This window comes from Musa acuminata, chromosome BXJ3-8 (genome assembly GCF_036884655.1).
Source record: "Musa acuminata AAA Group cultivar baxijiao chromosome BXJ3-8, Cavendish_Baxijiao_AAA, whole genome shotgun sequence".
Taxonomy (NCBI): domain Eukaryota; kingdom Viridiplantae; phylum Streptophyta; class Magnoliopsida; order Zingiberales; family Musaceae; genus Musa; species Musa acuminata.
The window spans coordinates 1,525,058-1,540,733 of record NC_088356.1 but is presented as its reverse complement, the minus strand read 5'-3'; the positions used below and the strand labels follow the sequence as shown (position 1 = coordinate 1,540,733).

General features: G+C 38.2%; 2 protein-coding genes across 4 annotated transcripts; both read right to left on the bottom strand.

The window, feature by feature from the left end:
• Nucleotides 1–859: 859 nt before the first annotated feature.
• On the bottom strand, nucleotides 860–9,088 carry LOC135645998 (DEAD-box ATP-dependent RNA helicase 18-like). 3 transcript variants are annotated; one of them, XM_065165028.1, is made up of 12 exons: nucleotides 8,737–9,086; nucleotides 7,697–7,933; nucleotides 5,740–6,000; nucleotides 4,824–4,903; nucleotides 4,621–4,726; nucleotides 4,398–4,511; nucleotides 3,531–3,629; nucleotides 3,355–3,444; nucleotides 2,352–2,458; nucleotides 2,139–2,282; nucleotides 1,180–1,732; nucleotides 860–1,101 (listed from the first exon to the last, which is right to left on the bottom strand). In XM_065165028.1, exons 1-11 carry the CDS (start codon nucleotides 9,001–9,003, stop codon nucleotides 1,291–1,293), a joined length of 1,947 nt encoding a protein of 648 aa, XP_065021100.1. In that variant the 5' UTR covers nucleotides 9,004–9,086; the 3' UTR covers nucleotides 860–1,101; nucleotides 1,180–1,290. The 3 variants fall into 3 exon arrangements, with proteins under 3 accessions (XP_065021100.1, XP_065021101.1, XP_065021102.1); XM_065165029.1 differs by having other exon boundaries at nucleotides 8,765–8,903; XM_065165030.1 differs by lacking the exons at nucleotides 860–1,101; nucleotides 1,180–1,732 and having other exon boundaries at nucleotides 2,352–2,453; nucleotides 8,737–9,088.
• A 621-nt stretch (nucleotides 9,089–9,709) lies between these two features.
• On the bottom strand, nucleotides 9,710–15,602 carry LOC103994075 (SNF2 domain-containing protein CLASSY 1-like). Its single transcript, XM_009414353.3, has 6 exons — nucleotides 15,487–15,602; nucleotides 14,540–14,636; nucleotides 13,872–14,122; nucleotides 12,483–13,724; nucleotides 11,900–12,058; nucleotides 9,710–11,808 (listed from the first exon to the last, which is right to left on the bottom strand). The coding sequence occupies exons 2-6, from the start codon at nucleotides 14,586–14,588 to the stop codon at nucleotides 9,910–9,912; spliced, it is 3,600 nt and encodes a 1,199-aa protein (XP_009412628.2). The 5' UTR covers nucleotides 14,589–14,636; nucleotides 15,487–15,602; the 3' UTR covers nucleotides 9,710–9,909.
• Between the last annotated feature and the right edge of the window lie 74 nt (nucleotides 15,603–15,676).

The window sequence follows — 15,676 nt, the reverse complement described above, 5'->3', positions numbered from 1 at the left end:
AGAGAGAGAGAGAGAGAGAGCGTCTTCTTTTGTGTTCACATCCAAACTGGAGTCGAAGTTACTGTCCGACTAAAGGTGAGCCGCAGCAGAAGAGATTCTCGTACGGCCTGTTGGAGAAGCTAACTTTGGAGGTGCAGAGGGAGGAGGTTTGAACGCCTGCAAAGTGTGCGGTAGGATGAGTGAGTGCAGTCCTCCATTATTTTGAGAGAGAGAGAGAGGTGAAAGGGAAAGCACATCCGCACCCGTCTGGCCTTCTCCGGCAAAATTATTGTGCGACTTCTCATCGTTTCCATAGGAAAATGTGCCTCGAACAGCGCCAACTACACTTGTCACCAACGAAGCACCACTACCATACATTTTCTCTGTCTCATTCATGACATGAATAATCATTCTTTTAACCATCTATCACATGATCAAAATAATTGGATGGTGAATCATCCAATTAGGCATTCACTCGACAAAATAATCCAAGAAAAACTATGAATAATTTTTGTCCAAGAAAAATTTGGAACCGAGATAAGATAAATCATCTACATTCTAAATAAGAATAATAATTTTTTGTTGGTGTTCAGCATGTGCACATGTTTGAGATCAAAGAAGATATAGATCGGACGACAAAAGCTCCTATAGTCATTGGTATTGTCCTCTTGTGGAGAGACGAAGGGGGCGTACGTTTAGGTCGCGACAATGCTGGCAGTGGATAAAAAGCTCCACCGGTCCCGTTGTCGGTGTTGTAGCGGCCCTTTGGTAGCTTTAGGACCATCCGCCTCAGTTGCAAGCAAGTCACGCTTGCTGTGATGATCTTTTTTTTTTTCTAGGAAGGCATCAAAAGGAATCCACTAGAGATTAAAATTTGAGATGACCGATCAATATGCATTTTTTTCTTGATAAATAAAAATACATTTTTGCGACTTAAACCTGATCATCCACCAGACCACAAGAGAGAAGACATCAGAGCTTATAAGCAATGTATGTGTGTGTCTGTTTTGACAAATTCAAATTCGTAGAACAAACTGTATCTTTACTATTTTCGTAAGTACCATACCATTACCGGGTTGCCGACCTCCAAAATTAGCTTGATAACCGCATCAAAAGAAAGGACTGCAAACAGCCAAGAAACGCAACATTATCAGCACAAGGCGTAAATATTCATAGGCTCCAAGTCTAATTTGATCTTACCATATGACATGCACTGAAACTTTCGAGGGAGCAGAATGATTTGCATACTATTGGAGTCTGTTACAGCATCATGGCTACACCCGACCTACGTGCACAATGATGGCAGGTGAGTCAAGCCCTTGTATTCTTTATCATCTTCAGCCTCATCATCTTCGAACCCTTCTTGTTCTTCCTAGCCCTGGATCTTTCTGTGTTTTTTGCATTCTTTCCTCGCTTGATTTTTGCTCTTTTACTTTTTGACCCGGTAGAGAGTTCCGCTCCGTAGTCCTTAGAGTTACTTTCAGAGGAGCCTTCTTCCAAGTTTCCAAAACCAGTAAGCTTTTCATATTCGCTTTCATCAATCAACCCTCGCTTAAGCTTCTTCAGCAAGCGATACTCATTTTCCAACTCCTCGTCATCCTCTTTGGTTTGAGTCGCACGACGTTGCCTGCCTGTTTTCTTCCTTGTAATGGCAACGTTGTCATCCGGTATCTTCTTCACTCTATTTTGTTTAGGCTCTTCCGCTTGCTTGCTCTGCAAGATCTTCAATCTGTGTCTCTCTCTAGCTTTATCTCTGGATATAACAAGGAACATAAGCAGAGAGAGAGAAAAAAAATAAAAGAAACCACAGCCAAATATATGTTCTGTGAGTTCCCATATAGTAGGTCAATTCTCAACAAGATTGAAACCAAGCACAAGGGATATGTATGTAGCCACAGGCAGTTCACATGAAAATGTTATTAATAGCAAATATAAATTACAAAGGAAAAAGTTATTGAACAGGTTTCAAGATGTAAGATATTCCAAACCCGGATCAAGAATTATGGAAGATAATTATACTCATTTATAGAAGTTAATATCTAAAAATAAACTATATAAGTGATAAATTATATGAAATAGTTAAAAAATATTAGTTAAATCATTGTTGACCAAATCTTACAGTACTCAAATGACAATTTGCCTGATAAACAGATGCTTACTTGTACTTGATCTGTGACAAATCGATACCAACTACAGGAAAGAAACCATCGACTGACAGAGAGTGATGCTTCACCTCTGGCATTGATGGGATCTGCAGTAAACCATATCCCATGGCCAATTTCCCAATCTCCAGTTCTTTCCACCTGTAATTGATGCCATTAGAAAACTTAAAAAATGCTGTGGTATCAAAGAAAGATAATGATAAGGCAAACCTGAAGATGAAAGAGCAGTGATGTTCCTTGTATGCACGGATGTAAGACACAAATGCTTTAATCCCCTTCTCCATTACATCACGATCTTCTTTGGCTGCAGATCTGATCTATAACAATTGTATATCATCTATGAGATAATTAACATTCCAGAAAACAAATAGAAAAAATAAAAAGAAGAATGCCACTCATCCTTTCATGGAAAACATGTGCACAAATTGTATGAACTGGTCTTATTTATAAAAGAGTACAGCAGACTGGCAGTCCAACTCATAGGTTGATGCATCACAACCTTATCTTTGTGACTGCAGCAATAATTCAAGATGATATAATCTGAGTGAGCTACTGTGACATAATTTATTAACAACCTAACCCCCCTAATTCAACATAAAAGTCAAATACTAAGAGCATCATAATAACATTAGGAAGTGAGCAATGGAGAGCCTTGTACTGTTCCTTAGATCACCGAAAGAGACAAAAGAAATCAACATAAAAGCTCAGAGTGTAGCAATTTCAGATTTCTTTGTTGATATACATATTCCAATTCTTAGGTTTGAGAATATCTTTATTTCTGCAGCCTAACATACCACCCAAGAAATACCAACGCTATAGTTGACTTAAGATACTGATCAAAAACAGGATACCAGAAGATTAATGACCCTTCATATTAATAACTCAACTGTTTCTAGTTAGTTTTCAACTTTCGATCAGTATAGCTTAAAAATCAAATGTTGCAAGCAACATTAGTGCAAAAACTAATTTTAACCTGATTCGCTTAACCTCAAGCTATTAGATGGCAGCTTTTACCTCCAAATTTCTCAATAATAATGAGCATTAAATATGTTTATGTATTCCAATTTAGTATTTCCCATTTTTAAGACGCACCGTTCCGTCAATAACTCATGTTCCTGCAATATTCAGACAAGATGAAAACTGTGCCACCGAACAGTTTGGACTTTGGGGAGTGGAAAACTCCATAGGTTTTTAATCTGAAGAAAAGTCTTGCCTGGGGAACAATGTCAAATGCCACATCTAAACTTTTTCTCTCTTTAAGGGGCACCCTTCTCAGGCGCAGGAACTCCACATAAGCATCCTCCTGCATGCAGAATAGCATTTTAACCCAGAGGCAATGCATATTCTATCAACATGGAATTTCCTGGTGAATATGAATGCTGAATGAACCTTTGGCAACAGAAATACAACAGCACTTCCTTGTCTTCCTATCCGTGCAGTTCGGCCAACCCTATGTATGAATACATTTGGATCCTGTGGCGAGTCATACTGTCAAGAGAACATAAAGAACTTAGAGAACATTGTATTTAAGCAAATACAGGTAAAATCTAGTTCAGAAGATATAAATGGAAATTTATACTGGACATCAAGTAAACAAAGAGATAAGAATTATTTAGTTTGAGCAGTCTGCATATGTTTATGCCAGAAAGCAAAATGTTTCAATTTAACTAATTGATGATCCATGCTACACGAAATTGGTTTTGATTTTCTAAGAGAATTTATACCGTGTGCTGCTCGTGGAACTTATGAATATCCTGAGAATATGCCCTTTAAATGATTTCCTCAAGCTTCAGTTTAACTGAACAAATGGGATACGATCGTGAAGAAATATAAATATTTTGGCAATTGCACTCTGTTTTTTCTCAATTTCTAAGTGACTGATCCACACAACAACAATACTGCACTCGTGATTCTATGTAGTATCTCTAGAAGCACCAGTAAATCTGTTGGCATGGTGATTTAATTTTGATGACCCCTTTGTTGACGGAACATTTCAAGAATCGTAGTTTGCTACATGACTTTAGTTAGATATCAGAAAGATAAATAGGCAATAGTGCCAAATTTTCATAGAAAAGCTATATTTTAAGATCAGCCAAATTTCCTCAGCAACAATAGCAAGCCAAGACTCATGTGATTGGAACAAAAAGCCTTATAGCAACATAGCAGGCAATCTACACTTTTACCATGTACAACAACAATAATGATAAACCGCATTTTCCAAAGCTTGTACTTTTGTTAACTACACCATAAATTTACCTGCAATATCCAATCAACACCAGGAATGTCCAGACCCCTAGCTGCTACATCGGTGCATAGCAGAACACCACTTGAAAGATTTGTAAAAGATGCCAATGCTTTCTCCCTCGCTATCTACCAAGGGAGTACAGAATGTGTAAGAAATCTTATGTATTCATCACAGAATACTTTAAGGACCTCAAATGCTATGAATACCTTAAGTCCATAATTTATTGCAAATTACCTGCTTCATTCTCCCATGAAGTGGGATTAATGGACAACCTTTTAACGCAATAAGTTGAGGAAGAATAACTCCCCAGTAATCAACACATGCACATGTCATAAAGTAGCTGCAATTGACAAAGCTCAAGATAATATTGATGTACCACACAAACAAGTCATACATTGTAGAAAGCACAACCAAATAATGACTATGGATAATCTTACACTATTATCTTTTTTGACATGTTCCTTGATATGAAGTCAACAAGGTAGGACAGCTTGTTCTGTGCTTCACATACCATGTACTGCAAAATATGAAGAAAATTTTAGAAACTTGAATTAATGAGCCAGGTTTGCTTTTGAAGGAAATGGCTGCTTTTACTTTAGGAAATTAGATTATGGATCAGTTGTTATGGATAAAATACATAGACAACATGACAGGCTAGTGATTGCTAAACTTCATTAATAACTAGAAACAGATTTTGTGTGAACTTAAACAAACTCTATCCTTGGAGTAGGTACACATATCTTTTAAATGATTTACCACTAGATACACTTAATGTTGCTGAAAAGTTGTTAGGTACATGAAGCAACAATGCAAAATTGGGATATAGTCTTACCCATTGTCAGAATATTAGTATAGAATACATTCATGGATATTACAGACAAACGTCAAACAGTCTCCTGAGGGATCTATGGTATTTGGATAAAAGAACCAGACCATAATTTTTGGTTCCCCCAACAATCACTTAAATCCATAAGGAAGAAATAAATAAAACACCACATTGAATCCACTCCTTCACAATGGATGAGCAGCATATCAGTTGGCTTCATGATGACCATTACATCAAGACACAAGTCACTAATGAACAAGACTATGGAAGATTGTTGCTACGTCATCTCTGACTAGGACTGGAAGCAGAGTTGAATCATTCAAGAACTCAAAAATGCTTGTTGTGGAAATAATCAAACATTTCAAACGAAAATCAGGAAGATTATAACTTAGGGAGAAAGTACACTTGTTATGTGACTTCACAACTCATGTCAATATTATACCTACGACAGTATACAGTCAAAAAATGGATACTAAAACAACTAAGCTCTCATAAGCATAAAACAACCTTAATACTACAGCCTATACCTCAATATGAAGACCCAAAGGTGTTCTTGAAGAAGCTAATTCTTGTGTTGATGCCATATCACCTAATGCTTTGGCTTCTACTCGAACTTCAACCTTGACAGGGTTCCTTAATCCTGCCTTGGAAAGCTCATCAACAGCCTCAGTCTGAGTAGCAGAAAAAAGGCCAGTCCTGCGGAGCTTTGGCAACCGAGAAATTATGTAAGTGAGTTGCTTCTGAAATCCCATGTCCAGAAGTCTATCCGCCTCATCTAGAATCAGGATCTGCTTTATCAAAAATAACAAAAAAAGGGGTTAAAGAAGAACAAAATTGATTTTCCTGTATGAAATGCAGCTTGAACATGTGGAGTTACAGGTACATGTGACTAAAAGAAGATTGTTCTTTATTCAGAAGAGACTCATTTGGGTGGCGGCCACTGGAATTTTAGACATAACAGTGATAAGATGTTGATATGGTCAAACATGGAAAAAGTCAACTACCAGGATCTTAACTAACAAACCTCAAGACTACTTTAACTTGGAACCCCCTCAGATGATAAATGGGTCAGTTTGGTCATTGTTGATTTTCTATAGGATGACAAGAAGTTGTTTCAGAAGTTTGGGGTTGGCCCCAGACTTAACCTGTGTAGCAAAAAAACCTAACCCAGCTTGCTGGTAATATCAAGAATCCATGGCCTTAATCTGTAACAACTAATATCCTGTAGAGAGTTTAATAGGTAAGATATGGTATTGTATCTTCAACTTATACCTGGATTCTGGTTGAATTTTATACATTGAAAGTCCATTTGATAGCTTTTGTATTCCCTGCTAATGCTTCTTACTTGGTTTGTCAAAAGAACTACATATAGGAAAATAAGTGCTGGATGAACATGGTAAGATCGTATCCTGATTCCTGACTTAGCAAGAATAGAGGAAAAGAATTCGCGAATATGTTCGATCGGATAATACAAAAAATACACACTTTTAGCAATATTTACCATAAATTATAAAAAAATTATTTGATAACTTTAAATTTCTATAAATAAATATGTTAAAAAAATAATGAACCTATATATAAGACTCCTGCCAATAAAAGATCCAAGAAGAATTGATGTACACAACTTATCCCTGTAAGCAAAGAGGGCTCATTTCTACAACTTGAACCTGGATCATCCAGGTTATTAAGGAGCATCTTAACCATGATGGTAAAATTCACCCTCAATATGCCTATGATAAATATTTAACTAATATCATATATATTAACCTTCCATGTTTAACTAAACATGTTAGGTGACCAAATTGTTAATTATGATATACAATGTTTTCCAAATTAGTTAATTAGGATCAGGGATAAACAGACATTTGTCCAGCCAAGAACAACTCTATAATTTTGTCATTTGCATCTAGACTGACAACCAAGCAAGTCACGTCAGGATAACTATATTGTGATTTGAGTCACAAGACCTCTCTCTCTCTTTCTTTCAACTCACCTTGTTCCTCTCCCTATTATCTCGTTCCTAAACCCTGCTCTTTCTCACCATCCCAAACAATACATGCACAACAACCATAAGTGCAGCAGTAATAGGAGCTCCCTCATATGCTCAGATCAGTCCTCCACCAAATCTGACACTGATAGATAAACCATAATCAGCCAAATTCAAACCTAGTGGATCAATTTAGAGTAAGCTTATTGAACCAAGATCAAAACAGTCAAGTCAGGTTGAATCAAGTGCATATCTAGGGGAACACGGAAGGGGTGAATGTTGAGCTCAGGATCTGGACAAACAAGTCTAGGTCACACCAAGCGAAGGGCAAAAAAAAAGAGTAATCGATGCATCATCCAAAGAACTTCCTACATTAGCCTCCCTCTTGTTACCAAGTTTCAAAATAACCTTTGATTAGGAGCACAAACACAGGCATCTGGTAGAAAATCCAAAGGAAAAGGGACAATAATTGTAAAATCACTGTCAAAGACAAATACCTCAAGGTTTCGAAAATCCAGTACATCTAGACGCTCCATTATATCATGCAGCTTCCCAGGAGTACCTACGAGGATGTTGGCACCTTCATTTTCTATTTTTCTGATATCTGTTCTTATGTCTAGACCACCAACAAGAAGAATAGACTTTAAATTTTGCACTGTTGAAAAGAAAGGCTGTGCAACATGATATATTTGTGATGAGAGCTCCCTTGTTGGAGAAATAATCATTCCCATGACCTGCCATAGAAAAAGACATGCTTATCAGAAGATGATACCACTCTTGTTGAGAAAAATTCATTGTCATGACCGAAATACAGAAACAACATGTTTTCATAACACGTAAATAATTTAAATGATAAAGGACACCAAAATCAATAAAAACGGGAGACTACCAAATATCATGTCGGACACATACAGCAAAAAGGTAAATTACATGATCTCTTGTTCTTTCCTTCTCAGCCAAAAGAGAACAGATGTGTGAGCTAGTTTACGAATAACTTGAGACATACGAGTATAATCTCAAGTACGTACAAACAATTATGACGTTGCATTCGGTTAAAATGAGAAGAGCATTTGTTACATATACGGGAAAGCCTGTTACTAATCGTGTTATCTAAAAGCCCTGCTATAGTCATGTAAGTCTACAAAGTAGTTTCTAAGCAGTTTGCAGCAATTTTGATATGAAAGGGGGAGAACTATACCATCAATAACTAAGACAATGATGCTCTATGGCCAAAACAGCATAAACATACAGATTGCGTTGCAATGAAGCGAATGAAGGTAACAAATCGGCAAACCAGCTAGGCTAACATGAAGAAACCCATCGACTTCCTAAGTTAGACCTGATGATTCTTTGTAACTTATCCACGTTATATATAATGACAAGGACTAGGTACCACGAAAGGCGTCCATATCAGTTAGACTACAGCACGATACTCATGGCGGAATCATCGATCTCCAAAGCGGAAAATCCATCACTAAGTATTCAACACGAACATCATTGTGCATGTCAGAACATTGAGTAAGAGAGATGAAGGCACCTGGTGAGGTTTGGGGGGAGAAGGGTACCGGCGGAGGATCTCGACGAAGGGTACTACGAAGGCCAGGGTTTTCCCGGATCCGGTGGCAGCATCAACGGCGACGTCCTTGTGGCCGCAGAGCAAGGGGATGGTGGCGGCCTGGACCGGCGTGCAGAATTGGAATCCTGCGAGGGTTAGGGCTTCGATGACAGGCTCGGAGAGAGGAGGGTTGAGCTCGGAGAATCGAGTCGTGGTGAGCGCCCGGTTCGAGGGCTCCGATTCCGCCATGTCCTCGCCGCCTCGGCCGTTGTTGCACGTAGTCGCAACTCGGCGGAGGGTTTCGAGGGTTCGTAGGTAGCGTCTTTTGGGACTTTGTATTTAAACCGGAAGGATCCGTCGGTCATGAGGGGAAGTTATCCTCTCGTGAGCGAATCATAAAGCGAAACAAACGGTTCACGGCTGGTCCTGTGGTGTGGGAGGTGCCTATATGAGGAAATTGCTTGAAATTAAGATTTTTTTTTTCCTGCAGTCATATTTTGAAGCAAAAAAAAAAAAAGATAGCCATATTATCCATATAATAGAATCAATCACATTAATGCAAATATTTTAGGAGATAACAATGCAAATAAATATTTTTGGAGACTCATATAGCCAGCAATTGAGTCATGCAGATCATCTCTACTTGTAAACATGAGACTTAGTATATTGTCCCTACCAAGTTTACTGCACAATTATATAGGTCTGTAAAGATCTCATGTTGGTATGATAGATCTCAGGTTTGAATCTGTACAAGTGAATCATATATGCAAATTAATATAATGCTGGTGGAAAGAAAAAAAGAAAAGAAAAGAAAGTTGGCATGTAATCTTTAGAAAAGTAAATTTTGTGAATGCAGTAGCAGAACTCATTGCAAAAGGCAATCCATTCATGAGAGCCTGATATCTGCAAAGGATGTCCTTGTCAACTGTAACTAGTAATTGATCTTTCATATCTGTTAGCGCAAATCAGTAATGGTCTTAAAATTAAAGTGCGAGATGTACATTTCAGGGAAACAAAAATTAATAACATTTTCAAGTACAGTTTCGTTCGATGCTGACACAGATAACTCGTGTTCTTGCATTGGAAGCAGCAGCACTTCAAGCAAAGAGTAGATCTATCGATTGATATCCAGGCTGCTTTACGGTTGTTCCTGAATTAAGAAGGTCTCATTATCATCTGCAGCATTTTTATCTCATCTTCCTCCACAAGCTCCCTCAGGAGTTCATCATCGATATGTTCCACCTGTCTAGAAGAGGAAAATTCGATGTAACGGCCAAGGAAAATCATCTTCGACATCCAAGCCTTCCGTGCATTACTCTTGTACTTGCCCTCTTCCCAAGTCCCTGAAGCCAATAACAGATACACATAGACCACTTTCTCCTGCCCTGGTCGGAATGCTCGAGCAATTGCTTGCCTTGTCTTGGAATGGTTCCACTCTGAGTCCAACATAACCAACCTGGATGCTGCAGTCAAGCTAATGCCTTCGGCACAAGCTGTGGTTGATGCAAGCAGAACCTTGCATTTGCCATGGACATCACCGTTAAACTTGTCCATTATTTTTGCACGCAGAGGGAGCTCTTGATCGCCTTGCAGAACCAGTACTTCTTCTCCTTTGTTCCACCCAAAGATAAGCTTAAACAAATCAACCAGAAAGTTCAATGGCGAGATATTGTGACAAAAAACCAAAACCTTCTCCCCTCGAATATCGGATTTGTGCACAAGATCAATCACAAAATTTACTTTGGAACCAAGCCTGAAATTTTCTCTACATTTACTGATGGTCTCCAACTCATCTGCGCTGAAGAAACTAGTCACACAACCCACTGATTTTACCAACCATGGGTGGATAGAACATACTGTGACCAGTATCTCCAATTCAAGTGGGTATCTTTTGTGTGGCACTGAGTTCTGTAACTTCATCAACATTTCATGTTGAAGTTCTGTTGACGCCAACATAATAGTGTAAATTTCCAAACCAGGAAGCATATCTAATATTTCACTGCCATAAACATCGACAAATCCACCTGTGATTTTGTTTAACAAACCAAACCCTTGCTTTCTGTCATGTTCTTTGTTTGATTCAATATTTTGTCCAACTTTTTCCATGAAAAGCTTTCTTGCCAGTCTTTCTTTGCGAATTTTTGTCTTTGCTTGCTTTTGCTTATTTCTATCAAAAAGATTCAGCATATTTGGCTCCAACTCATTGACAACATCGTCAACAAAGCGAGGTCTGGCCAGAGCTAGTGTGTTGAAGTATTCCTCAAAGTTGTTTTGAAAAACTGTCCCAGATAAAAGAACTCTGTTTTCAGTCTTCACTTCCATCAAGAGCTTCCGTAATTTTGATTTGGTGCTTCTTGGGTTGTGACCCTCATCCAGAATCAAAATCCCAGGACTTTTTTGCAGAACTTCAGCCACGAACCTAATATGCTCGAGTTTTGAATATTGCTTCGACAAGGCAAAGAATGATGAATAATTCATTAGAAGAATACTTGGATTTTCATGCCATTGTTGTAGCTTTTTAACAGAATCCATTATTTGCCTCATTTTCCTACTTGGCATACTAGTCCTGAAGGATGATGTTCTAAATTTGTTTTCCCTTTGAATCAGGTAAACAGGAACTGAAATCCCCCATTTCTGAAATTCCTTGCTCCAGGTATGGATGGCAGATTTGGGAGCAAGTACCAAGGGTCGGCTTTTAGGAAATAGTCTCAAGTAGCTGACAATAAACGCAATTATAAGCAAGGTTTTTCCTGAACCAGGAGAATGTGAGATCACACAACCACCAGTATTTTCTGACAAATGGTTCATCTCTTCAGGTTTCAAAGATCCAGTGGTGTTTTTCCAGATAAACTCAAAAGCTTTCTTCTGGTGAAGGTGTAATTTTGACTGGAGATCATCTATCAAGGACCATACATTTTCACACCTTTCTGATAACAAAATTTCCCTCGAGGAAATAGCATCTCCTAAAGCGTTCAGTTCCAGATCATACCGTTCAATCCAGAGTGTTTGATCAACAAATTTCTCCTTGAATGAATTCCAACCATCTACCTGTAACTGTATGGAGCAAATATGAAATTGTTATATACAAAAAACCAATTTTGTCAAAATCAGCTAAGGAACTACAATTTCTGCCTTTGATGCTTACAAATGGTGGTGACACATGCTTTATTTCAGTGCAAACAAAGCTGCATAACCGACATCTTAGTCCAATCTCATCATGCAGCTCGTAATCATGTTGGCATTTTTCTTCACCATATTCCACTGAATTGAAAGTACCTTCGGTTTGGGATTCGAAGTTCACTGCCTGCCAATTCCTTAAAATAGCTTCTATGAGAAAAAAAAATTGCACAATTTTTGTTAACAAAATAAGATAAAATGATATTTCTTATAACTAGTATTTTCACATCTCATTTGGACTTATTCTAAGACCTGTGTCAAAAGATGCTACAGAGAAAAATAAAAATAAAAGAGACCAACATAAACATAAAATAAAAGACACCAAAAGCAAATCAAAGAAAAACATAAAAAGAGGATGAATTTAACAGTTTTAAAGATTTACACATAACAGCGATAGTCTCCTAATGTTTCCATCATTGTTAAAAACATAGACAGACTGTTTCAGAAATGATTTGGCTGACAGAACTTTATTAAAGTATCTTTAGTCCTACATAGCATGGTATGATGCACCAGATAAATGAACAAATTGTAATACTCTAAATCGGTCATACCTGCTTCTGTTCAAGAAGAGCAAGTGTGGTCAAAGAATGCTCCATCTCTTTCCATAAATCTTCGTGTTCTTTTTGTTCTGCTGGAGTATCAGCCAATGGTGTCCAGTTAAAATCTTCTTCTTCTTCTTCTTTTGGTGAAGCTGTTGGTTGATAAGCTGCCTGTGGCACAATAGGTTCAAACTGTCTCTCAATTTGATTTCTAATATTTCCTATGCACTTCTCTATCACCTCTTTGCACTCATTTGGATTTGCTAATTTCTTCCTTTTGAATCTTCTCTTGTATACATGTAGAGGAATATGGTCAATTTCATTTGACGATGGGTCCGTACTTCCATCTTTACCTCTTTTGTGTAAGCCTATCAGTGTCATTTCATGCAGATTGGAAGAATGCCGTGAGTGAAGCAGTGCAGATTTTCCCTCCAACAACTTCTGTTGTTGCAATTCCACATAATCAAGATCCCCCTCTAATAAAACCCCAGATTTAAAAGGAATACAAGTTTCATCAGTTCCATTTATACCCTCTATCACAATCTTCTTAGTACAGCGACCAAAATCTGGTGAAGAATAGCTACTAAAACGATCAGGGACCACTTTTAATCGTTTAGAATGTCTCAAACTCGTGTGTTCATATAAAAGCTCGACTTCTGAGTCGCTTTCAACATTGACAACATGATGGTTGGCCTCAGTTGCTTTCTCGGGAGTTATTTCCTCAGAAGGTGCCATGACAACAGTCTGAATCTTAGGCTTCAGTATCTCATTGGACCACTGGAAGCGCATGATCTTTATTGTCTCATGGGAACTTGAATTAGTTATGTTTGTGGCACCATCTGACTGTAGATTAGATAGACTTGCAGACTCTTGATAGCTTTTAGTGATAAAAGACACTAACTTATTTTGAACCAACTTCAAGTCAAAACTCATCCCCTTTAGAGTGGACAGTACAAGCAACCATGCAACTTCAGAAGAAAATGCTTCGTTGAGCAGCTTACTTTTACCGTAGGATACACAATCTACAGTTGAGTTCCATTGGTAATATCCATCTTCACAAGGTTCACTTTGGAGTTTCTGAAGGATGGAAATATTATCAATTGGAACAACCTCAGCCCATCTGTCATTTCTGCCCTTCTTCTCACTCACTGAAGATTTGTTTGTACAAATCATGACCGAGAATAGGAAACTGCAGTGATCTACATGACGGACTTTCTTGATCGAGATAATTATTGCATCATGCCAAGAGAGCAACTGCAAAAACGTAGCAATTATGATTCAAATGGGTGCCTAGCAATATCCAAGGCCATGATGGTGGAATGGCTTCTATCACAATCTGGTTCGAAGCTGCTAAACAAGGGTAGATATAAACAAACAAATGAATGAAATAACATGGCTTACAGGTTTTTGCACTTCTTGGCCAAAATTTGCTGAGACTGGATGACGTGAAAGCACACACACCTCTACGCCAGGCTTCAGAAAATGGATGCAATCACTCAAGCTTGCTTTCCTAGATCTCATACGTAGACAATCACCATCTACTTTATCCACAATCATGGTTCCGTGGTAGTTTAACTTTGCAAAAGTACTTCCATTTCTGATGCTAATATGATCTACTCCATGCCAAGATCCATGATAATATGCCTCAAAGGCTGAAGGTTAGCATTTAATTATCTGTCAGTCTAATTACCAGGAAGCAAGAGAAAACCTAAAAACAGAGATCTAAAAAGGAAACTAGGTTGCTTTTTTATGGTAACCATAGCCAGGTTAAATTCATCAAACTTAAACATCAAAGTTCTGATAAGTAGCAAGGTTTGCTCTTGTTGTTCTTCAGAATCTATATATTCCACACTGGAATTAGTCATGGATGATGTAAATTCATGAGTTTGCTTCGATCAGTGGGTTCAATTTTTTTTTATAAGATCCACATGATGCTTTGAACGATCGCTTTCTTAATTTTCTAACAAAGAAAATCTCATAATATCCACATCCTTCTTAAAGAATTATCCATCTAGAATTCTAGGTGTCCACATTCAATTGGATTTTCATGAATGATTGTGTTTGCTTACGAGTTCCATTAATCGGATGGTTGCAGTGAGACAATCTCCTTTTTGACATTATTTAACAGCAACCTAGCTTTTAGTGTACCACATCCACAAGAACCACCTGCAAAAACAAAAAAAGGGGGGCCAGTCACACTTAGATGTATGATAAAAAATATGAATTACTCGATATAATTTTGGAAGTGCAACATAAACAAATGTAGCCATGAACTTCTAATATTTGACAATGTGCGATGAGATACAGCAGCCCTGCCGGCCAAAACACAACATATAGAAAACAACAAGCAAAAATAAATTTTTCTAGCTATAATCAAGTTAAAAAACAGGACATTTACACACTTTCATGATTAAAATCACATGCAAAGTGGAAGCAAGTCAGCAAATCAGTTAAAGTGGGAGGACAATTATAGTCATCTAGCAACTATGCTATCAAAAGAAACGATTTCAAAATGAACCAATAAGACTCCGACAAATACATTTTTTTTATGGTAACTACAATAGCATAGAGACATAATTAGAAACCACTGCAGAAATTAATAATGGCTTCTCAATTTGATCACGTCGCAATTAACCTTTGCAACAGGGAAAAATCTCAAAAGAAAAGAAAAAAAAAACCGCAGTTTTGCTTGCAATGAACACAACTCTTCTAATGCGTCTCTTCATAATCAATGATTTAAACCTATCACAATCATCACGAGAAACATCTCAAACCGCATCGCGACTAAATTAAGACAGACAAAGATTAATCGTTCAAGGCAGTCAAGGAGTGTCTCGATAGTTAACTATTTCCGGTTACGAGCATCTGGTTGCGCTTTCTCTTTCTATGCTCAGTAACACGAGCGTACATCGCGAGTCGCTTCTGCCAAAAGTTACCTGCCTTTCGACCATGGGCACAAAAGTAGGAGGGGAAACAAGAAGATGCAACAGGGCCGAGGGCGCATTGTGTCTCTTACCGGCGGGCGGGGGGTCGGAAAGCAGCGCCGCCGACCAGCGGCGAGGACGGGGCGGCCCTGCGATTCTGGGAGAGAGAGGAAATTGATTGCCCGAGAAAAAAAAATTGGTCGCGTAGGTGCTTTATCAACCCTGTCGAGTTTCTCGGTTCTCGGGAGGGTAACTTTATATGGCAGTGCTATTGATACTCGT